Source organism: Nerophis ophidion, linkage group LG13 (genome assembly GCF_033978795.1).
Source record: "Nerophis ophidion isolate RoL-2023_Sa linkage group LG13, RoL_Noph_v1.0, whole genome shotgun sequence".
In the NCBI taxonomy this organism is placed as follows: Eukaryota; Metazoa; Chordata; class Actinopteri; order Syngnathiformes; family Syngnathidae; genus Nerophis; species Nerophis ophidion.
In genome coordinates, this window is record NC_084623.1 from 59,453,251 (window position 1) to 59,478,548 (window position 25,298).

Here is a 25,298-nt window from a genome sequence, read left to right on the forward strand (position 1 = left end):
ACAGTAGTCCTAAGAGTGTGTGGACCAGACAATATGACGTGACAGTAGTCCTTAGAGTGTGTGGACCACACAATGTGACGTGTCAGTAGTCCTAGTAGCATGCAGACCAGACAATATGACGTGTCAGTAGTCCTAGTAGCGTGCAGACCAGACAATGTGACGTGTCAGTAGTCATAGTAGCGTGCAGACCAGACAATATGACGTGTCAATGGTCCTGGTAGCATGCAGACCAGACAATGTGACGTGTCAGTAGTCCTAGTAGCATGCGGACCAGACAATGTGACGTGTCAGTAGTCCTAGTAGCATGCGGACCAGACAATATGACGTGTCAGTGGTCCTAGTAGCATGCAGACCAGACAATGTGACGTGTCAGTGGTCCTAGTAGCGTGTAGACCAGACAATATGACGTGTCAGTGGTCCTAGTAGCGTGCAGACCAGACAATATGACGTGTCAGTGGTCCTAGTAGCGAGCAGACCAGACAATGTGACGTGTCAGTAGTCCTAGTAGCGTGCAGACCAGACAATATGACGTGTCAGTGGTCCTAGTAGCGTGCAGACCAGACAATGTGACGTGTCAGTAGTCCTAGTAGCGTGCAGACCAGACAATATGACGTGTCAGTGGTCCTAGTAGCGAGCAGACCAGACAATGTGACGTGTCAGTAGTCCTAGTAGCGTGCAGACCAGACAATGTGACGTGTCAGTAGTCCTAGTAGCGTGCAGACCAGACAATATGACGTGTCAGTGGTCCTAGTAGCGAGCAGACCAGACAATGTGACGTGTCAGTAGTCCTAGTAGCGTGCAGACCAGACAATATGACGTGTCAGTGGTCCTAGTAGCGTGCAGACCAGACAATGTGACGTGTCAGTAGTCCTAGTAGCGTGCAGACCAGACAACATGACGTGTCAGTGGTCCTAGTAGTGTGTGGACCAGACAATGTGACGTGTCAGTGGTCCTAGTAGCATGCAGACCAGACAATGTGACGTGTCAGTGGTCCTAGTAGCATGCAGACCAGACAATGTGACGTGTCAGTGGTCCTAGTAGCATGCAGACCAGACAATGTGACGTGTCAGTGGTCCTAGTAGCGTGTAGACCAGACAATATGACGTGTCAGTGGTCCTGGTAGCATGCAGACCAGACAATATGACACGTCAGTGGTCCTAGTAGCATGCAGACCAGACAATGTGACGTGTCAGTGGTCCTGGTAGCGTGCAGACCAGACAATATGACGTGTCAGTGGTCCTAGTAGCGTGCAGACCAGACAATGTGACGTGTCAGTAGTCCTAGTAGCGTGCAGACCAGACAATATGACGTGTCAGTGGTCCTAGTAGCATGCAGACCAGACAATGTGACGTGTCAGTGGTCCTAGTAGCATGCAGACCAGGCAATGTGACGTGTCAGTAGTCCTAGTAGCATGCAGACCAGACAATGTGACGTGTCAGTAGTCCTAGTAGCGTGCAGACCAGACAATGTGACGTGTCAGTGGTCCTAGTAGCGTGCAGACCAGACAATGTGACGTGTCAGTAGTCCTAGTAGCGTGCAGACCAGACAATGTGACGTGTCAGTAGTCCTAGTAGCATGCAGACCAGACAATATGATGTGTCAGTAGTCCTAGTAGTGTACAGACCAGACAATATGACGTGTCAGTAGTCCTGGTAGCATGCAGACCAGACAATATGACATGTCAGTGGTCCTAGTAGCATGCAGACCAGACAATGTGATGTGTCAGTAGTCCTAGTAGCGTGCAGACCAGACAATGTGACGTGTCAGTAGTCCTAGTAGCATGCAGACCAGACAATATGACGTGTCAGTGGTCCTGGTAGCATGCAGACCAGACAATATGACATGTCAGTGGTCCTAGTAGCATGCAGACCAGACAATGTGACGTGTTAGTAGTCCTAGTAGCGTGCAGACCAGACAATATGACGTGTCAGTGGTCCTAGTAGCGTGCAGACCAGACAATGTGATGTGTCAGTAGTCCTAGTAGCGTGCAGACCAGACAATATGACACGTCAGTGGTCCTAGTAGCATGCAGACCAGACAATGTGACGTGTCAGTAGTCCTAGTAGCGTGCAGACCAGACAATATGACGTGTCAGTAGTCCTAGTAGCGTGCAGACCAGACAATGTGATGTGTCAGTAGTCCCAGTAGCGTGCAGACCAGACAATATGACGTGTCAGTGGTCCTAGTAGCATGCAGACCAGACAATGTGACGTGTCAGTGGTCCTAGTAGCGTGCAGACCAGACAATATGACGTGTCAGTGGTCCTAGTAGCGTGCAGACCAGACAATGTGACGTGTCAGTAGTCCTAGTAGCGTGCAGACCAGACAATATGACGTGTCAGTGGTCCTAGTAGCATGCAGACCAGACAATGTGACGTGTCAGTGGTCCTAGTAGCATGCAGACCAGGCAATGTGACGTGTCAGTAGTCCTAGTAGCATGCAGACCAGACAATGTGACGTGTCAGTAGTCCTAGTAGCATGCAGACCAGGCAATATGACGTGTCAGTAGTCCTAGTAGCATGCAGACCAGACAATGTGACGTGTCAGTGGTCCTGGTAGCATGCAGACCAGACAATATGACGTGTCAGTGGTCCTGGTAGCATGCAGACCAGACAATATGACGTGTCAGTGGTCCTGGTAGCATGCAGACCAGACAATATGACGTGTCAGTAGTCCTAGTAGCATGCAGACCAGACAATATGACGTGTCAGTAGTCTTAGTAGCGTGCAGACCAGACAATATGACGTGTCAGTGGTCCTGGTAGCATGCAGACCAGACAATATGACGTGTCAGTAGTCCTAGTAGCGAGCAGACCAGACAATGTGACGTGTCAGTAGTCCTAGTAGCATGCAGACCAGACAATATGACGTGTCAGTGGTCCTGGTAGCATGCAGACCAGACAATATGACGTGTCAGTGGTCCTGGTAGCATGCAGACCACACAATATGACGTGTCAGTGGTCCTAGTAGCGTGCAGACCAGACAATATGACGTGTCAGTGGTCCTAGTAGCGTGCAGACCAGACAATATGACGTGTCAGTAGTCCTAGTAGCATGCAGACCAGACAATATGACGTGTCAGTGGTCCTGGTAACATGCAGACCACACAATATGACGTGTCAGTGGTCCTAGTAGCGTGCAGACCAGACAATATGACGTGTCAGTGGTCCTAGTAGCGTGCAGACCAGACAATATGACGTGTCAGTGGTCCTGGTAGCATGCAGACCAGACAATGTGACGTGTAAGTGGTCCTAGTAGCAAGCGGACCAGACAATATGATGTGGAGACCCTACCTGAGCAGGTGCTTGCGGAGACCCTACCTGAGTATTTCCAGCTTTACGCGCCAGCCTGCAGAGCTCCAGCAGGTGGTCAGTGAGCACGGAGCCGAGGTACTGGTTCCGGTCGGCGTCCAGCGCCTTGGACATGAGGAGGTGGAGGGACACGGAGCGCACGGCCAGGATGGGCTCCACCAGAGCAAAGTCGCTGTGGGCCAGCAGCTGGGAGTGTGTCCTCCACTGGTCACACAAGTCCTTCACGGCCAGGTCGGAGAAGGGTCTGTGGTGACAAACACAAGTTGGATCCTGCAGGACTTGTTCAGCCGTGTTCTTGCATCACCTGGAGAAGAGCAGCTTGGCGCTCTCCAGCTCCCTGATGCTCTGCAGGTTCCTGAGTGCCGGGTAGAGAGACCACACGGCCTCCAGACTGCCTCGACACAGCTCCTCCACCTCGCCGCTCCTGTGTGAGGAAACTGTTCAAGTCGTCTGATGTTTTTCCCGCCCGAAGTGTGCCTCACCTGGCCTGTTTGAGGGTGTGATCCAACACCGAGAACTCACCGTCCCTCAGGGCTTGAAAGGCGCAGAACATCGACTCGTGAAAGCCTGCTCTGCATTTGTCCCTCCTGGGGACACAAAAAAGGTTTCACCTAAAATATAAACACGCCACACACACGTACCCCTCACCCCCCCATCCAACGCTCTCCACGCTTGAATCCTTTAAAAGCGATGGATGGCTGACTAGCGCTTATAAAGCAGCAGCCGGCCTCTGTAGCTCCCACTCCCTTCCCTCTGTTGCAAGTTTTGTTGATTCTATGTAACCTGGCCTCAGTCTGGACCCCCTCCCTCGAGTCCAACCTTTGACAGAATATCTTTTTTACTCCCCCACTCTAACCCCAAGTGAAGGTCCTTGAACAAGAACCAGTAGGTCGTTATGAAGAAGTGAAGGTCCTTGAACAAGAATCAGTAGGTCATTAACAACAATTGAAGGTCCTTGAACAAGAATCAGTAGGTCATTATGAAGAAGTGAAGATCCTTGAACAAGAACCAGTAGGTCATTATGAAGAAGTGAAGGTCCTTGAACAAGAATCAGTAGGTCATTATGAAGAAGTGAAGGTCCTTGAACAAGAACCAGTAGGTCATTATGAAGAAGTGAAGGTCCTTGAACAAGAATCAGTAGGTCATTATGAAGAAGTGAAGGTCCTTGAACAAGAACCAGTAGGTCTTTATGAAGAAGTGAAGGTCCTTGAACAAGAACCAGTAGGTCTTTATGAAGAAGTGAAGGTCCTTGAACAAGGATCAGTAGGTCATTAAGAAGAAATGAAGGTCCTTGAACAAGAATCAGTAGGTCATTATGAAGAAGTGAAGGTCCTTGAACAACAATCAGTAGGTCATTAAGAAGAAATTAAGGTCCTTGAACAAGAACCAGTAGGTCTTTATGAAGAAATGAAGGTCCTTGAACAAGAACCAGTAGATCATTATGAAGAAGTGAAGGTCCTTGAACAAGGATCAGTAGGTCATTAAGAAGAAATGAAGGTCCTTGAACAAGAATCAGTAGGTCATTATGAAGAAGTGAAGGTCCTTGAACAACAATCAGTAGGTCATTAAGAAGAAATTAAGGTCCTTGAACAAGAACCAGTAGATCATTATGAAGAAGTGAAGGTCCTTGAACAAGAATCAGTAGATCATTATGACGAAGAGAAGGTCCTCACCTGTCAGACAGGTGACAGTCCCACTGAGTAGTCCTCCAGGCAGCCTGGAAGCGCAGTTCTCTCAGCTCAGCTCCCCACTCCACACCTTCACTCTCCAGGCCCTTCAGGTAGGTGCTAAGGATGCTGCTAAGACCAAAGTTCTGCAGGCCCTGTGAGACCATAGCAAGGTGAGAAACACTGCTGGAAATGAAAAATACTTCTACAAAGACTCATGATAAGAAGAGAGATGCTGCTGGGAACCAAGATGCTTTTACAGGTGTTGTCAGGTGAGTGAATCCAGGACCTGTCACATGTTGGCCTCACAGTCAGGTTCCAATCTCCACATGGGCCTCTCAGTGAGGTGTAGGGTGACATGAGAGGCAAGGAACTTCCAGTATTAGCGTCTTTTTTCATCCTTGAACAATACCCGATAGAGATGCGCGGATAGGCAAATATATCAATCGCATTCGCCTCACCAAAATTGTCATCCACCCGCCGTCCACCCGAACCAACTTTTTATCGGGACCGTACCCGCCCGCCAACCGCCCACTGGATCACATCAGAGGTTGACCACCTTTACCACTCACAGAGCTATTTAAAACTCTTTCACAGAGTAATGTAGTCAATTGGAGCCGCTAACGTTCTCGCGACTATCCAATAGTCCTCATCCTGATGACAAGACTGTGGACGTGCTGTGAAACCATTGCCTTTGACACCTTCAACAACATGTACGAACCGATTGTTGGTCCAGCAACATGTTGTGTGCAGCTTAAGCAATCACACGTATGAGATTGAAAGGCATACTGGGTGATACAGAGTACACTGATGGTTGTGATATAAACAACTTTAACACTTACTAATATGCGCCAAGCTATGAAGCCACACCCAAACAGATTGACAAACACATTTCGGGAGAACCTCCTCACAGTAACACAACATAAACGCAACACAACTAATACCCATAATCCTTTGTATTCATGACACTTTCTTTTGAACATTAAATATGTTCTCTCTGTAACTAGCATTCAAATGAATATGGCTTGAAAAGGATTTGCAAATCATTGTATTCTGTTTATATTTACATCTAACACAATTTTCCAACTCATATGGAAACGGGGTTTGTAGATACAGCAATGTTAATATTTGCTTCCATGCCCCTTGGCAAGTTTCACTGCAATAAGGTGCTTTTGGTAGCCATCCACAAGCTTATGCTTACATTTTCACCACAAAATTGCTGCAGTTCAGCTAAATGTGTTTCTTTTCTGACATGGTCTTGTTTCTTCAGCATTGTCCACACATCAAGACTTTTGGAAGACCGTTCTAAAACCTTCATTCTAGCCGGATTTAGCCATTCCTTTACCACTTTTGAGGTGTGTTTGGGGTCATTGTCCTGTTGGAACACCCAACTGCGCCCATGATGAATATATTCTTTAAAAAGGCAAAAAGAAATGTGACTATACATTTAAAACAAGTCTGTTACTGTTAAGTATAGTATTAACATATATATTTTTCTTACTTTATATTGTTTTGTTATATTTTTAATTTGCTTTTGCACAATATACTTTGTTGAGATTTTTTTTTCCCCTCCAATCCTTTTAGTCACAAATCTGGCATCTATTTGCGGTGTTATTGGAGACTGTACTCGTGCATAACATCGTTTTTTGGAGCACTGCTCGGGTGAAAAAAATATGTTTTTTTTACTGCCAAAGTTCCGTTGCATCACGAGTCAACGGTGTGCAAATTATAAACTACATAGAGCTATTCATACTTTAACTCCCTGCTGGTGTTAATGTTCATGTTAGTGTCTTATGATGGTCACTTTTCCCATGGTCATTGAACACACCATGTTGGCGAAGAATGAAGAAGTCTTAAAGTGAAGCATGGAGGAATTGGGCCCTTTGTTAACATAAGATTGGCAATAAAAGTTAAAAAAGTGTCAGACTTTGATTTCTTCTGGAGGCCAGGACATGTAATAAACGATAACTTGCCTCCACAATCCCCACTTGTCGAGTGGCGTCCGGCAGAGTGGAGTGGAGGTCGTAGGAGCTCAGGGCCTTGCCCCACATGCATTCATGCTCGTACGTTCGAATCCTGCGGAAGGAGTTATGCTCATCAGACAAAGTGTTACTGAATACGGTACGGTCCTACCTCAAGTGTCAAACAGAAACCAAACATATTGCTCCCATAACAAATGAAGCAAATGCAATGAATGTGTTGCTGACAAGCAAAAACACAATAATTGGAGTTCAACATGCAGAAAGACGTACAAACAATGAACAAAATGAATAAATGAAGGTCACTTTTACTTTTATTGAAGAAAATTGTGTTTCTCACCTTCTTTATCAAAGTGCAGTCAGAAAGAACTGTGTAATCACTTCGTGACCATCTGTCACATTCACGTCTTAGGTTTCCATAGTTTGTGTTTATTTCCTGTCGGCGCTGTTATTTTACTTCCACTCCCTGAGCGCTGGTTTCCCTCACCTGTCCTTGATTGGCAGCCTGGCACACCTGCTGGCAGTTGCCAATCAGCTGGCTGCTATTTATGCCTGCCTCGCCCTCCAGTCAGGGCTCCATGATTGTTTCCTGCATGTGTGCTAACCAGTGGCACCATTTCCTTTCTGGACATTAAAGTCATGTTTACCTGCCATCTCTGCCTCATGGGGTCCAACAGAACTGCTAAAACTCACAACTTTCTTTGGGCCCATGGTGCCTTAGCAGATGGGTTTTGATTGTTGAAAAAAGTACTGAGTCTGAGGAATGGAAACCTTTGTTTGGATTAGTTTGCCTAATGTATGGCTGTACAATGACTCGGCCCTAAGGTGAATCATGTGTTTTTCGCTTTTTACAACTTTTCTTTAAAAGCCTAACCAGGGACAAGAGTTGCAAATTAGCCTGTAGCTCAAAGTCTTATGAACTTTGACATTGTTTACCTATGGGTAGCAATGATTCATTCTAGCGTCCCTGTCCAATAAAAACATGAGTCAAGTACCAAAATATTTTGTTCTAATGTATGCAACTAGGAATTATGTTTTAAATGCTAACTGTAACATGAGTCAAGTACCAAAATATTTTATTCTGAGGTGTTGTGTTGAACTAAAAAATATGTTTAAAATGCTAACTGAAACATGAGTCAAGTACCAAAATATTTTATTCGAAGGTGTCGAACTAAAAAACATATTTAAAAGGATAACTGTAACATGAGTCAAGTACCAAAATATTTTATTCTGAGGTGTCGAACTAAAAAACATATTTAAAAGGATAACTGTAACATGAGTCAAGTACCAAAATAGTTTTTAGTTCGAAACATTAAAATAAAATATGTTTAAAATGCTCACTGTAACGTGCATCAAGTACCAAAATGTTTTATTCTAAAGCTATCCAACTAAAAATTATGTTTAAAATGCTAACTAACATGTGTTAAGTACCAAAACATTTTATTCTGAAGTGTCGAACTAAAAAAATATTTAAAAAAATGCTAACTGTAACATGAATCAAGTACCAAAATAGTTTTTAGTTCAAAACGTCAGAATAAAATATGTTTCAAATGCTTACTGTAACATGTGTCCAGTACCAAAATATTGTATTCTGAGGTGTCGGTGTAAAAAATATGTTTAAACTGCTAAGTGTGACATCCTGTGAAAGAAAGAAATAAGAAGAGTGTGTGCACAAAGCAGCAGGATGTCACCTTGTCAAGGGACTGGTCATGGTCTCTCCACCACACCCATACAGGCTGTCAGGCTCCCCGATGCTCCTGTAGACGTCGATCAGCAACTCCTGCAGCACACACAGGAAGTAACGTCACGCAACACAACTCTTCAGACTGTGGCGAACGTAGACGTGTCGTGTGGATTGTGAGGCGATACAGGAAGCAGCCAACCAGGAAGTGAAAGAAAGAATCCATGATTTGATTTTTGGGAGTTTTGGATTTTTCTTTCCAAAGACTCCCAACATCCTCCTCATGCTCCTTCTCCATGTCCTCTAATATTTGCCTCTTCCGATGTGGTGGTTGGTATCACTGACACTGATACTTCTATGTTTCTGTGGTGGTTGGTATCACTGACACTGATACTTCTATGTTTCTGTGGTGGTTGGTATCACCGACATTGATACTTCTATGTTTCTATGGTGGTTGGTATCACCGACACTGATACTTCTATGTTTCTGTGGTGGTTGGTATCACTGACACTGATACTTCTATGTTTCTGTGGTGGTTGGTATCACTGACACTGATACTTCTATGTTTCTGTGGTGGTTGGTATCACTGACACTTCTATGTTTCTGTGGTGGTTGGTATCACTGACACTTCTATGTTTCTGTGGTGGTTGGTATCACCGACACTGATACTTCTATGTTTCTGTGGTGGTTGGTATCACTGACACTGATACTTCTATGTTTCTGGGGTGGTTGGTATCACTGACACTGATACTTCTATGTTTCTGTGGTGGTTGGTATCACTGACAGCGATACTTCTATGTTTCTGTGGTGGTTGGTATCACTGACACCGATACTTCTATGTTTCTGTGGTGGTTGGTATCACTGACACTGATACTTCTATGTTTCTATGGTGGTTGGTATCACCGACACTGATACTTCTATGTTTCTGTGGTGGTTGGTATCACTGACACTGATACTTCTATGTTTCTGTGGTGGTTGGTATCACTGACACTGATACTTCTATGTTTCTGTGGTGGTTGGTATCACTGACACTGATACTTCTATGTTTCTGTGGTGGTTGGTATCACTGACACTGATACTTCTATGTTTCTGTGGTGGTTGGTATCACTGACACTGGTACTTCTATGTTTCTGTGGTGGTTGGTATCACTGACACTGATACTTCTATGTTTCTGTGGTGGTTGGTATCACTGACACTGATACTTCTACGTTTCTGTGGTGGTTGGTATCACTGACACTGATACTTCTATGTTTCTGTGGTGGTTGGTATCACCGACATTGATACTTCTATGTTTCTGTGGTGGTTGGTATCACTGACACTGGTACTTCTATGTTTCTGTGGTGGTTGGTATCACTGACACTGATACTTCTATGTTTCTGTGGTGGTTGGTATCACAGACATTGATACTTCTATGTTTCTGTGGTGGTTGGTATCACTGACACTGATACTTCTATGTTTCTATGGTGGTTGGTATCACTGACACTGATACTTCTATGTTTCTGTGGTGGTTGGTATCACTGACACTGATACTTCTATGTTTCTATGGTGGTTGGTATCACCGACACTGATACTTCTATGTTTCTGTGGTGGTTGGTATCACTGAAATTGATACTTCTATGTTTCTGTGGTGGTTGGTATCACTGACACCGATACTTCTATGTTTCTGTGGTGGTTGGTATCACTGACACTGATACTTCTATGTTTCTATGGTGGTTGGTATCACCGACACAGATACTTCTATTTTTCTGTGGTGTGGTTGGTATCACTGAAATTGATACTTCTATGTTTCTGTGGTGGTTGGTATCATCGACATTGATACTTCTATGTTTCTGTGGTGTGGTTGGTATCACTGAAATTGATACTTCTATGTTTCTGTGGTGGTTGGTATCACCGACATTGATACTTCTATGTTTCTATGGTGGTTGGTATCACTGACACTGATACTTCTATTTTTCTGTGGTGTGGTTGGTATCACTGAAATTGATACTTCTATGTTTCTGTGGTGGTTGGTATCATCGACATTGATACTTCTATGTTTCTGTGGTGTGGTTGGTATCACTGAAATTGATACTTCTATGTTTCTGTGGTGGTTGGTATCACTGACACTGATACTTCTATTTTTCTGTGGTGTGGTTGCTATTACTGAAATTGATACTTCTATGTTTCTGTGGTGGTTGGTATCACCGACACTGATACTTCTATATTTCTGTGGTGGTTGGTATCACTGACACTGATACTTCTATGTTTTTGTGGTGGTTGGTATCACTGCACTGATACTTCTTTGTTTCTGTGGGGGTTGGTATCACTGAGACTTCTATGTTTCTGTGGGGGTTGGTATCACCGACATTGATAATTCTATGTTTCTGTGGTGGTTGGTATCACCGACACTGATACTTCTATGTTTCTGTGGTGGTTGGTATCACTGACACTGATACTTCTACGTTTCTGTGGTGGTTGGTATCACCGACACTGATACTTCTATGTTTCTGTGGTGGTTGGTATCACTGACACTGATACTTCTATTTTTCTGTGGTGTGGTTGGTATCACTGAAATTGATACTTCTATGTTTCTGTGGTGGTTGGTATCACCGACACTGATACTTCTATATTTCTGTGGTGGTTGGTATCACTGACACTGATACTTCTATGTTTTTGTGGTGGTTGGTATCACTGCACTGATACTTCTTTGTTTCTGTGGTGGTTGGTATCACTGACACTGATACTTCTATTTTTCTGTGGTGTGGTTGCTATCACTGAAATTGATACTTCTATGTTTCTGTGGTGGTTGGTATCACCGACACTGATACTTCTATATTTCTGTGGTGGTTGGTATCACTGACACTGATACTTCTATGTTTTTGTGGTGGTTGGTATCACTGCACTGATACTTCTTTGTTTCTGTGGGGGTTGGTATCACTGAGACTTCTATGTTTCTGTGGGGGTTGGTATCACCGACATTGATAATTCTATGTTTCTGTGGTGGTTGGTATCACCGACACTGATACTTCTATGTTTCTGTGGTGGTTGGTATCACTGACACTGATACTTCTACGTTTCTGTGGTGGTTGGTATCACTGACACTGATACTTCTATGTTTCTGTGGTGGTTGGTATCATCGACATTGATACTTCTATGTTTCTGTGGTGGTTGGTATCACTGACACCGATACTTCTATGTTTCTGTGGTGGTTGGTATCACTGACACTGATACTTCTATGTTTCTGTGGTGGTTGGTATCACTGAAATTGATACTTCTATGTTTCTGTAGTGGTTGGTATCACTGACACTGATACTTCTATTTTTCTGTGGTGGTTGGTATCACTGACACTGATACTTCTATGTTTCTGTGGGGGTTGGTATCACTGACACTGATACTTCTATGTTTCTGTGGTGGTTGGTATCACTGACACTGATACTTCTATGTTTCTGTGGTGGTTGGTATCACTGACACTGATACTTCTATGTTTTTGTGGTGGTTGGTATCACTGACACTGATACTTCTATGTTTCTGTGGTGGTTGGTATCACTGACACTGATACTTCTATGTTTCTGTGGTGGTTGGTATCACTGACACTGATACTTCTATGTTTCTGTGGTGGTTGGTATCACTGACACTGATACTTCTATTTTTCTGTGGTGTGGTTGGTATCACCGACACTGATACTTCTATGTTTCTGTGGTGGTTGGTATCACTGAAATTGATACTTCTATGTTTCTGTGGTGGTTGGTATCACCGACATTGATACTTCTATGTTTCTGTGGTGGTTGGTATCACTGACACTGATACTTCTATGTTTTTGTGGTGGTTGGTATCACTGACACTGATACTTCTATGTTTCTGTGGTGGTTGGTATCACTGACACTGATACTTCTATGTTTCTGTGGTGGTTGGTATCACTGACACTGATACTTCTATGTTTCTGTGGTGGTTGGTATCACTGACACTGATACTTCTATTTTTCTGTGGTGTGGTTGGTATCACCGACACTGATACTTCTATGTTTCTGTGGTGGTTGGTATCACTGACACTGATACTTCTATGTTTCTGTGGTGGTTGGTATCACTGACACTTCTATGTTTCTGTGGTGGTTGGTATCACCGACATTGATACTTCTATGTTTCTGTGGTGGTTGGTATCACTGACACTGATACTTCTATGTTTCTGTGGTGGTTGGTATCACCGACATTGATACTTCTATGTTTCTGTGGTGGTTGGTATCACTGACACAGATACTTCTATGTTTCTGTGGTGGTTGGTATCACTGACACTGATACTTCTATGTTTCTGTGGTGGTTGGTATCACTGACACTTCTATGTTTCTGTGGTGGTTGGTATCACCGACATTGATACTTCTATGTTTCTGTGGCGGTTGGTATCACTGAAAGGGATACTTCTATGTTTCTGTGGGGGTTGATATCACCGACGCTGATACTTCTATGTTTCTGTGGTGGTTGGTATCACTGACACTTCTATGTTTCTGTGGTGGTTGGTATCACTGACACTGATACTTCTATTTTTCTGTGGCGGTTGGTATCACTGAAAGGGATACTTCTATGTTTCTGTGGGGGTTGATATCACCGACGCTGATACTTCTATGTTTCTGTGGTGGTTGGTATCACCGACATTGATACTTCTATGTTTCTGTGGTGGTTGGTATCACCGACACTGATACTTCTATGTTTCTGTGGTGGTTGGTATCACTGACACTGATACTTCTATGTTTTTGTGGTGGTTGGTATCACTGACATTGATACTTCTATGTTTCTGTGGTGGTTGGTATCACCGACATTGATACTTCTATGTTTCTGTGGTGGTTGGTATCACTGACACAGATACTTCTATGTTTCTGTGGTGGTTGGTATCACTGACACTGATACTTCTATGTTTCTGTGGTGGTTGGTATCACTGACACTTCTATGTTTCTGTGGTGGTTGGTATCACCGACATTGATACTTCTATGTTTCTGTGGTGGTTGGTATCACTGACACTGATACTTCTATGTTTCTGTGGTGGTTGGTATCACTGACACAGATACTTCTATGTTTCTGTGGTGGTTGGTATCACTGACACTGATACTTCTATGTTTCTGTGGTGGTTGGTATCACTGACACTTCTATGTTTCTGTGGTGGTTGGTATCACCGACATTGATACTTCTATGTTTCTGTGGTGGTTGGTATCACCGACATTGATACTTCTATGTTTCTGTGGGGGTTGGTATCACTGAAAGGGATACTTCTATGTTTCTGTGGGGGTTGATATCACCGACGCTGATACTTCTATGTTTCTGTGGTGGTTGGTATCACCGACATTGATACTTCTATGTTTCTGTGGTGGTTGGTATCACTGACACTTATACTTTTATGTTTTTGTGGTGGTTGGTATCACCGACACTGATACTTCTATGTTTCTGTGGTGGTTGGTATCACTGACACTGGTACTTCTATGTTTCTGTGGTGGTTGGTATCACTGACACTGATACTTCTATTTTTCTGTGGTGGTTGGTATCACTGAAAGGGATACTTCTATGTTTCTGTGGGGGTTGATATCACCGACGCTGATACTTCTATGTTTCTGTGGTGGTTGGTATCACCGACATTGATACTTCTATGTTTCTGTGGTGGTTGGTATCACTGACACTGATACTTCTATGTTTTTGTGGTGGTTGGTATCACTGACACTGATACTTCTATGTTTTTGTGGTGGTTGGTATCACTGACACTGATACTTCTATGTTTCTGTGGTGGTTGATATCACCGACGCTGATACTTCTATGTTTCTGTGGTGGTTGGTATCACCGACATTGATACTTCTATGTTTCTGTGGGGGTTGGTATCACTGACACTTCTATGTTTCTGTGGTGGTTGGTATCACCAACATTGATACTTCTATGTTTCTGTGGTGGTTGGTATCACTGACACTGATACTTCTAGGTTTCTGTGGTGGTTGGTATCACTGACACTGATACTTCTATGTTTTTGTGGTGGTTGGTATCACTGACACTGATACTTCTATGTTTCTGTGGGGGTTGGTATCACTGACACTTCTATGTTTCTGTGGTGGTTGGTATCACTGACACTGATACTTCTATGTTTCTGTGGTTGGTATCACTGACACTGATACTTCTATGTTTCTGTGGTGGTTGGTATCACCGACATTGATACTTCTATGTTTCTGTGGTGGTTGGTATCACTGACACTGATACTTCTATGTTTCTGTGGTGGTTGGTATCACTGACACTGATACTTCTATGTTTCTGTGGTGGTTGGTATCACTGACACTTCTATGTTTCTGTGGTGGTTGGTATCACCGACATTGATACTTCTATGTTTCTGTGGTGGTTCGTATCACTGACACTGATACTTCTATGTTTCTGTGGTGGTTGGTATCACTGACACTGATACTTCTATGTTTCTGTGGTGGTTGGTATCACTGACATTGATACGTCTATGTTTCTGTGGTGGTTGGTATCACCGCACTGATAGTTCTATGTTTTTTTTTTATGCTTTCTATATTTGCATCGTATTATGAAGTCAGTCATATGTACATTGTTTTTATGAAGCCATTATTCATATTTACATTGTTTTTATGAAGTCATTATTCATATTGACAGTTTTTATGAATGGATTATTCATATTTACATTGTTTTTATGAAGGAATGTGCTACACTAAACAAACTAGCGTATTTATGAAGCAATGAAGGTTGCACCGTAACATCTGTAGCTGGTAAAAACATCTGTGAGCGTTGAAGTGTGAAGGAGGCTTGAGAGAAGTGACCTGCAGGCTGATGTTTGTGTCCTCCATGCTTCTCTCAGTCAGACTGCAGATGTTGCCGTGCTGGCTGTTGTCTCCAAAGTCCATCTTACGTGTGGCCCTGCCTTTGGTCCTAAACAGAGGAGGTGATTCATCAGTCCACATGGCACCTTGGGGAAAGTGTCTGCCTACCTGCGGCTCTCCTCCAAACTCAGCTTGATCTTGTCTACGTAGACCTCGGTGTAGAGCAGGGCTGTGAAGTGAGCCGAGCATGACTGAGCAGCTTTGGCCACCTGCAGGTAGTTGAGGTCCAGCCAGAAGTTGGAGTCGCAGACTGTGGCACAAGACTTGCTGGATGCAAAGTTCCACGTTAGCAAATGAATCCCGACCGCCGTAGGAAGAGTTTGGGGTGAAAACACCAACCTGGCAGAGCCCAGAGGTCTGTGCTGGTGTCTCAGGTAGTCCACCACTGCCAGCATGGTGCGCAGAGACGCCTTGTCCAGAGATCCTTGGCTGGCAGAGTCCGTCTCTGTGGGGATTATTTATGTTCATGACAAATATCATCATCACTCTCCGTCGGCTTCAAGAGGAACTACACTTTTTGGAATCATTCACAATCCTGACACGGGACAAGAACACACATTTTTATGCATTCTAAATGATAATATACAGCAAGTAAGAGGTGGCCAACGACGCAGCTAATGGGAGTACACTACTGTGCCCATAGAGTCCTCTAAAAAACATCCAAAAAGCGCCAACAATCTTCCATTTACATGTGGTGACCTGAATATTAACAAGTATTAGTGATATTGTTGTTATAATCACTAACACAGACGTATTATTTTAGCCGACCGAACTAGCTTATGCTGCTCTATTGACATATTGAGCTGCTGCATGACCTCTGAGTTGGTGAAAGTTCATTCTAGATGACAAATCCTGTCTCTCACCTGGATAGTAGAAGGTTGTGGACATAAACCCACAAGTTGGTCAACTTTGACAGCTAACTTAGACCTGAAAATGCCGGAAAAAAACAAGGAAAAAACACTTTTTTTCAACCTGTATAAGGATGATGACTTGTTGATGTAAAGGGGAAGATATAAACATCCCATCAGTCTTTATCCCAGTGAGAGCAGACAGTGTACAGTATGTGATCGTTTTATTATGTTTGTATATCTTGTTTAGCACTTAGCAATGCTGCTACATGATGCTTAGTGTTTGACTAAAGCTGCATCTGTTTAGCTTCTAAAACCTGTAGATCATCCTCCTTATATTTAGGCTCAAAAATAGATCATCATTTGTCCCAAAGTAGTCACTGTTGTCTCTCATCAAGTCTGCCACAATTAGTAGTCTTGTTGTTGTTGAAGGGGAAGTGAACGCTGTGATACCTCTGGGAAATTAATACTTAAAATGATTAAAATATGTTATTACATGTTATTATGAATGTTACTAGATACTACATACATACTTACAGTGTGTATATCAAATATGTATATATTACATGTTATCATGAATGTTACTACATTACAAATATACTTGTGTCTATGGAAATTTTGAAAATATTACATGTTATTATGAATGTTATTACATTACAGAAGCGGTAGAAATTGGATGGATGGATGGATATACTTACAGTGTGTATATAATACTTAAAATTATGAAAATATGTAAATATTACATTTTATTATGAATGTTACTACATTACATATATACTTACAGCGTGTATATAGTACCTATAATTATCAAAATATGTAAATATTACATGTCCTTATGAATGTTACTACATTACATATACACTTACAGTGTGTATGTAATACTTAAAATGATGAAAATATACAAATATTACATGTTATTATGACTGTCACTAGATACTACATATATACTTACAGCGTGTATATAAAATATGTAAATATTACATGTCATTATGAATGTTACTACATTACATATATACTTACAGTGTGTATGTAATACTTAAAATGATGAAAATATGTAAATATTACATGTTATTATGAATATTACTAGATACTACATATATACTTACAGTGTATATCAACTTTGTCAATATTATTTGTTATCATGAATGTTACTACATTACAAATATACTTAGTGTGTGTATAACATTTTAAATATTACATGTTATTATGAATGTTACTAAATTACATGTTTACTTACAGCGTGTATATAATAACTAAAATGATGAAAATGTAACTTAGATATTGGGTTTCACAATGTAAAGCGCTTTGAGTCACTTGAGAAAAGCGCTATATAAATACAATTCACTTCACAATTCACTTATGTAAACATTACATGTTATCATGAATGTTACTACATAACATATATACTTACAGTGTGTATATAAAATATGTAACTATTACATGTTATTATGAATGTTACTAAATTACATATATACTTATTGTGTATATAATACTTAAAATAGTGTGAATTATATTTATATAGCGCTTTTCTCTAGTGACTCAAAGCACTTTACATAGTGAAACCCAATATCTAAGTTACATTTTAAACCAGTGTGTGTGGCACTGGGAGCAGGTGGGTAAAGTGTCTTGCCCAAGGACACAACGGCAGTGACTAGGATGGCGCAAGCGGGAATCGAACCTGCAACTCTCAAGTTGCTGGCACGGCCACTCTACCAACCGAGCTATGAAAATATGTAAATATTACATGTTATTATGAATGTTACTCCATTACATATATACTTAGTGTGCATATAATACTTAAAATTATGAAAATATGTAAATATTACATGTTATTATAATTGTTACTACATGACATATATACTTACAGTGTGTATATAAAATCTTTTTGCATGTTTTTAAAGTGCTTTGTCGGTGGAAGAGAGCGATTCCTATTATCTCTATAGTTAGCTGACTTTTGCTAGCCTATATTCATGACTTAGAATGCATAAACAAGAAAAACATAAGTGTTCTTGTCCTACATGATTACAATTTTTTTTTTTAAAGTGCGGGTCCCTTGTATTTATGAAAGTGACTGACCAGAGTCGGGGATTAGCGGCGTGGTGGAGCGGCTGGAGGCCTGAGCACTTCTGGAACAAAAAGTGAAGAAGTCCCGAATATGCGAAGAGAGCAAGTCTCTCCAGAAACCCCGGGAGTCGTCCAGGAGGATGGCATGGATGATGAGGGGCAGCAGCCTCTGGCAACATTCCACGCTCACCTGCAGGCCGGCAAGGACTTGATGAGCATTTCACTAAGTGAAGGCAGTGTTCAGGCTGCTCACCAGACACAAAGGTCGTGCCAGGAGAAGAGCCTCCTGCTTGGTACCGCCACTGTCCAGCAGGGCGGCGCACAGAGACTTGAGCCAGACCTGGTGCTGGCCCATCTGTGGGATCCACAAGTCCTGGTTGTCCAGTTGCTCCTTGGCCTTCAAGCTCTCCTCCGCGCTCACGGCTGCCGCCTAGTTAAAAGAACATTCAGTGCCGGCTGGATAACATGTGAGGCAGAAGGAATACATTTTTATTTGTTTATTTACAAACCCAAAAAGCAGTGAAGTTGTCACGTTGTGTAAATGGTAAATAAAACGAGAATACAACGATTTGCAAATCATTTTCAACTTATATTCAATTGAATAGACTGCAAAGACAAGATATTTCATCTTCACACTGAGAAACTTCTTTTTTTTTTGCAAATATTAGCTCATTTGGAATTTGATGCCTGCGATATGTTTCAAAAAAGCTGCCACAAGTGGCAAAAAAGACTGAGAAGGGTGAGGAATGCTCATCAAAGACTTATTTGGAACATCCCACAGGTGAACAGGCTAATTAGAATAGAATAGAATAGAATAAAATAGAATGGAATGGACTTTATTGTCATTATATTTGCATGTAACGGGATTAAAGACTCCAACTTAAGGTGCGGTAGTGGGAACAAATATGGGGTAAAATAAATGACACAAGAGGTAATAAAGGAAAAACTAACAATTGAAATAGACTACTATCCAATACAAATAATAAGCAATCCTGTACAATATACAAAACACTATAGAAATACAAAATACTGTACAATATACAGAACAAGACAGTAATAAATAACAATCAGTGTCGGACGTATTGCACTCGAAGGGTAGTATTGCACAGTAGGGTATGAGGGCATGATATTGTTATTGGGGTGAATTATTATTATTATAAGTTAGAGTTTAATTGGGAACAGGTGGGTGCAATGATTGGCTATAGAAGCAGCTTCCGTGAAATGCTCACTCATTCACAAACAAGGACGGGGCGAGGGTCACCACTTTGTCAACAAATGCCTGAGCAAATTGTTTAAGTACAACATTTCTCAAGCAGCTATTGCACGGAATTTAGGGATTTCACCATCTACACTCCGTAATATCATCAAAAGGTTCAGAGAATCTGGAGAAATCACTGTACAAAAGCGATGATGATGATGATACGGACCTTGGATCCCTCAGGCGCTACTGCATAAAAAATCAACACCAGTGTGTGAAGGATATCACCACATGGGCTCAGGAACACTTCAGAAAACCACTGTCAGTAACTACAGTTGGTCACCACATCTGTAAGTGCAAGTTAAAACTCTACTATTCAAAGCCAAAGCCATTTATCAACAACACCCAGAAACGGTTCACTAGGCCCGAGCTCATCTAAGATGGACTGATGCAAAGTGGAAAGGTCTTCTGTGGTCTGACAAGTCCACATTTCAAATTGTTTTTGGACACTGTGGACGTCGTGTCCTTCGGACCAAAGAGGAAAAAAGAAACATCCGGATTGCTCAAGGCGCAAAGTTAAAAAAACGGCATCTGTGATGGTAAGGGGGTGTATTAGTGGCCAAGGCATGGGTAACTAACACATCTGTGAGGGTACCATTCATGCTGAAATGTACATACAGCTTTTGGAGCAACATATTGAAGCAACGTTATCACGGACGCCCCTGCTTATTTCAGAAAGACAACGCCAAGCCAGGTGTCACAACAACATGGCTTCGTAGTAAAAGAGTGCGGGTACTAGACTGGCCTGCCTGTAGTCCAGACCTGTCTCCCATTGAAAATGTGTGAAGGCTAAAATATGAGGCGGGAGACTGTTGAACAACTTAAGCTGTACATCAAGCAAGATTGGGAAAGAATTCCACTTCAAAAATGTGTCTCCTCAGTTCCCAAACCTTTACTGAGTGTGGTTGAAAGGAAAGCCCATTTAACACACTGGTAAAAATGCCCTTCTCACAACTTTTTTTGCAAAGTGTTGCTGCCATTAAATTTTAAGTTCATGATTATTTGCAAAAAAAAAGAGAAGTTTCTCAGTGTGAACATGAAATATCTTGTCTTTGCAGTTTATTCAATTGAATAAGTTGAAATGATTTTCAAATCATTGTATTCTCTTTTTATTTACCATTTACACAACGTGATAACTTCACTGCTTTTGGCTGTTTTGTACATACACGTCCTTTAAAACCGACTTCGAAACAACGTTGCAAAATAGTTGTATTTGTAAATTGAGACAATCTTGGGGTCCAACGTTGGATCAACGTTGTTGGTTGGGAAATGAGCTAATTTCAATGTCAAATCAAGGTCACAACCCAACATTGATTAAAGGTCTCCAAAAAGCATGTTGTTGAACGTCAGGCCCAAGTTAAACACCTTCTTAGCGTTGTTTCAATGTTACATTTAACGTAAACACCTAATTCAACACCTTAATGTTGTTTCAATGTTACGTTTAACATCAGGAGCTAACTCAACACCTTCTTAACGTTGTTTCAATGTTACATTTAACGTAAAGACCTAATTCAACACCTTAATGTTGTTTCAATGTTACGTATAACATCAGGACCTAATTCAACACCTTCTTAACGTTGTTTCAATGTTACGTTTAACATCAGGAGCTAACTCAACAACTTCTTAACGTTATTTCAATGTTACGTTTAACAGCAAGACATAATTCAACACCTTCTTAACTTTGTTTTAATGTTACGTTTAACATCAGGCGCTAACTCAACACCTTCTTAGCGTTGTTTCAATGTTACGTTTAACAGCAAGACATAATTCAACACCTTCTTAACGTTGTTTCAATGTTACGTTTAACAGCAAGACATAATTCAACACCTTCTTAACTTTGTTTCAATGTTGGGTTTAACATCAGGACATAATTCAACACCTTTTAACGGTGTTTCAATGTTACGTTTAACAGCAAGACATAATTCAACACCTTCTTAACTTTGTTTCAATGTTGGGTTTAACATCAGGACATAATTCAACACCTTCTTAACGTTGTTTCAATGTTACGTTTAACAGCAAGACATAATTCAACACCTTCTTAACGTTGTTTCAATGTTACGTTTAACATCAGGACATAATTCAACACCTTTTAACGGTGTTTCAATGTTACGTTTAACAGCAAGACCTAATTCAACACCTTCTTAACGTTGTTTCAATGTTACATTTAACATCAGGAGCTAACTCAACACCTTAACGTTATTTCAATGTTACGTTTAGGAGCAAGACATAATTCAACACCTTCTTAACGTTATTTCAATGTTACGTTGAACGTCAGGACCTAATTCAACACCTTCTTAACGTTGTTTCAATGTTACGTTTAACAGCAAGACCTAATTCAACACCTTCTTAACGTTGTTCCAATGTTACGTTTAACATCAGGAGCTAACTCAACACCTTCTTAACGTTATTTCAATGTTACGTTGAACGTCAGGACCTAATTCAACACCATCTTAACGTTGTTCCAATGTTACGTTGAACGTCAGGACCTAATTCAACACCTTCTTTACTTTGTTTCAATGTTACGTTGAACGTCAGGAGCTAACTCAAAACCTTCTTAACTTTGTTTCAATGTTACGTTTAACATCAGGCGCTAACTCAACACCTTCTTAGCGTTGTTTCAATGTTACGTTTAACAGCAAGACATAATTCAACACCTTCTTAACGTTGTTTCAATGTTACGTTTAACAGCAAGACATAATTCAACACCTTCTTAACTTTGTTTCAATGTTGGGTTTAACATCAGGACATAATTCAACACCTTTTAACGGTGTTTCAATGTTACGTTTAACAGCAAGACCTAATTCAACACCTTCTTAACGTTGTTTCAATGTTACATTTAACATCAGGAGCTAACTCAACACCTTAACGTTATTTCAATGTTACGTTTAGGAGCAAGACATAATTCAACACCTTCTTAACGTTATTTCAATGTTACGTTGAACGTCAGGACCTAATTCAACACCTTCTTAACGTTGTTTCAATGTTACGTTTAACAGCAAGACCTAATTCAACACCTTCTTAACGTTGTTCCAATGTTACGTTTAACATCAGGAGCTAACTCAACACCTTCTTAACGTTATTTCAATGTTACGTTGAACGTCAGGACCTAATTCAACACCATCTTAACGTTGTTCCAATGTTACGTTGAACGTCAGGACCTAATTCAACACCTTCTTTACTTTGTTTCAATGTTACGTTGAACGTCAGGAGCTAACTCAAAACCTTCTTAACTTTGTTTCAATGTTACGTTTAACATAAGGCGCTAACTCAACACCTTCTTTACTTTGTTTCAATGTTACGTTGAACGTCAGGACCTAATTCAACACCATCTTAACGTTGTTCCAATGTCTCGTGCTCTCAGTTGGCAACAGGACACACGGTACCTGCTTCTTGGCTTTGCGAAAGGGGTTGAGGTAGGCCAGCATGGGGTCTCTGCTGTGTTTGTAGTCCTCCCAGAAGCTGAGTCCGGACTCAGTGGCCAGGATGTTCTTGACCGACTGAGCTGCAGCCTGCCTCACCTCCATGCTGCACCACAGAACAAGTGTCGGTCAGCAGCTCTCCTGGCGCTGAAGACGTCCTTACCGCTGGTGAACCAGGGCCTCGTTCATGCAGTTCAGGACGATGTAGACACGCTGCGAGTCGCTGGACGGGAGGACGGACGTGACTTTCTCGTAGAGGGGGTCTCTGCCGTGGAGCAACGCGATGGTGGAGAAATCCACAGGGCCCAATTCTCCCAGACAACTTCCCGCCGCCTCTGGAGGATGAGCCAGAGTTGAAGGTGTGGAGCCCGACACCCCGGAAGGAAAGGCCTACCTAGGACGTCACTTCCTGCGGGGTGGTTGGCTGCCAGCTTGCAGAGCTGCAGCAGCTTGAGGACCAGCTGGAGCAGCATGCTGCCGGTGGGCTCGGCTAAGAAGTGGAGGGCGACCATGTTGGATGAATGAAGAAGAGGAGCGGCGGCTGCTGTCCTACCGTGACATTCCTTCAGGAGCTCTCGGATCTGCTCCTTGTTCTCGTGCAGTTTTTGGGTCAGTTGCCTCAGTCCTTCCAGTCTGGTCAGTGGTAAGGAGTCCGGCGATGTCACCGACAGGAAGTGGGATATCTCCTGTACGTTAGCGTAAAACAACCATTTCAGAGTGGTGCTGTTTAATGACGTGTGCAAAATATAGTACCGATCCAGTCTGTGGAACGCTCTCCCTGACCACCTGAGGGCACCACAGACTGTGGATGATTTTAAAAAAGGCATAAAAAAAAACTTATTTTTTTTTAAAAAAGCCTTTTTTAAGATATATATATGCTAGTTCTAGTTATTAGGCTGTTTTTCTTACTATTTATTTTACTTGTTGGGGCAGCTATTTGTGGTTCTTACGTTGTTGTTTTTTAAATGCACTGTAGCACTTTGAGGTTGTTTGTTCAATGTAAAGTGCTTTTACAAATAAAATATATTATTATTTGTATTATTATTACTATTATTAGGGCACACATTCACATCAAAACCAACTTTGCGCCTCTACACTTGGCGTTTACTCCAGCAGCACTGAGAGCAAACTCAGCCAAACTACGTCTCAGTCAGGGGTGGCAAACCTACGGCACGTGAACAGGTTTAATCCGGCCCGCATGATCAGTTTGCTAAATATAAAAATACAGGCATGTGATTTGAATTTATTGAGAAAGACAGGTCCCCAGCCAGGAGGAACGAATTTGTGATTTTTTTTATCTTCTTATTTTGATCACTTGCATTGATTGCGATGAGTTCCTGGTTTTTCAGCATTTGAACATGCAAAAAATAGCCCCAAAAAAAACATTTAAACATGTTTTAGAGTGTTTAAAGAATTGAAGATTTATCAACAGAGTTTAGATAAATACATACACCCTTCATCCAAATGAATCACTATGTATGTTTCAGTCACTGTGTTATTTAGTCACTACAGTAATTGTGTTCACATCCACAGGAACCACATGGGTTAGCCTACTCTATACAGTATTTACAAACCTTACTAGTGTTCACTTCACAGCCACAGATGGTTCATCTACTTATTGAGATTAATTACACATTAATAGACTGTATTTATATTACTCATATGTGAATAATGCGGTATAATACTGTATTTATATTATTCCTTTGTGAACAATGCTATATAATAGATTGTATTTATATTATTCCTTTGTGAATAATGCTGTATAATAGATTGTATTTATGTTATTCACAAGTGAATAATGCTGCATAATAGATTGTATTTATATTATTCAAAAGTGAATAATGCTGTATAATGGACTGTATTAATGTTATTCACATGTGAATAATGCTGTATAATAGACTGTATTTATGTTATTCACATGTGAATAATGCTGTATAATAGACTGTATTTATATTACTCATGTGTGAATAACGCGGTATAATACTGTATTTATATTATTCTTTTGTAAATAATGATCTATAATAGTCTGCATTTACAGTATATTATTCACATGTGAATAATGCTGTACAATAGACTGTATTTATATTATTCACATTTGAATAATGCTGTACAATAGACTGTATTTATATTATTCACATGTGAATAATGCTGTATAAAAGACTATTTATATTATTCACATGTGAATAATGCTGTATAAAAGACTCTTTATATTATTCACATGTGAATAATGCTGTATAAA

General features: G+C 41.4%; 1 protein-coding gene across 1 annotated transcript in view; it reads right to left on the reverse strand.

The window, feature by feature from the left end:
* The window catches only part of atm (ATM serine/threonine kinase), a 119,029-nt gene that overhangs the window by 52,073 nt on the left and 41,658 nt on the right, over positions 1 to 25,298 (reverse strand). The window contains exons 32-46 of the mRNA XM_061919303.1: positions 23,613 to 23,745; positions 23,454 to 23,549; positions 23,223 to 23,394; positions 23,024 to 23,165; positions 18,636 to 18,812; positions 18,395 to 18,572; positions 15,810 to 15,915; positions 15,579 to 15,737; positions 15,411 to 15,519; positions 8,646 to 8,734; positions 6,949 to 7,051; positions 4,982 to 5,130; positions 3,791 to 3,895; positions 3,613 to 3,732; positions 3,318 to 3,552 (exon numbers count right to left, since the gene is read on the reverse strand). Coding sequence (XP_061775287.1) covers positions 3,318 to 3,552; positions 3,613 to 3,732; positions 3,791 to 3,895; positions 4,982 to 5,130; positions 6,949 to 7,051; positions 8,646 to 8,734; positions 15,411 to 15,519; positions 15,579 to 15,737; positions 15,810 to 15,915; positions 18,395 to 18,572; positions 18,636 to 18,812; positions 23,024 to 23,165; positions 23,223 to 23,394; positions 23,454 to 23,549; positions 23,613 to 23,745 — 2,073 coding nt within the window. The remainder of the gene's footprint in view (positions 1 to 3,317; positions 3,553 to 3,612; positions 3,733 to 3,790; positions 3,896 to 4,981; positions 5,131 to 6,948; positions 7,052 to 8,645; positions 8,735 to 15,410; positions 15,520 to 15,578; positions 15,738 to 15,809; positions 15,916 to 18,394; positions 18,573 to 18,635; positions 18,813 to 23,023; positions 23,166 to 23,222; positions 23,395 to 23,453; positions 23,550 to 23,612; positions 23,746 to 25,298) is intronic.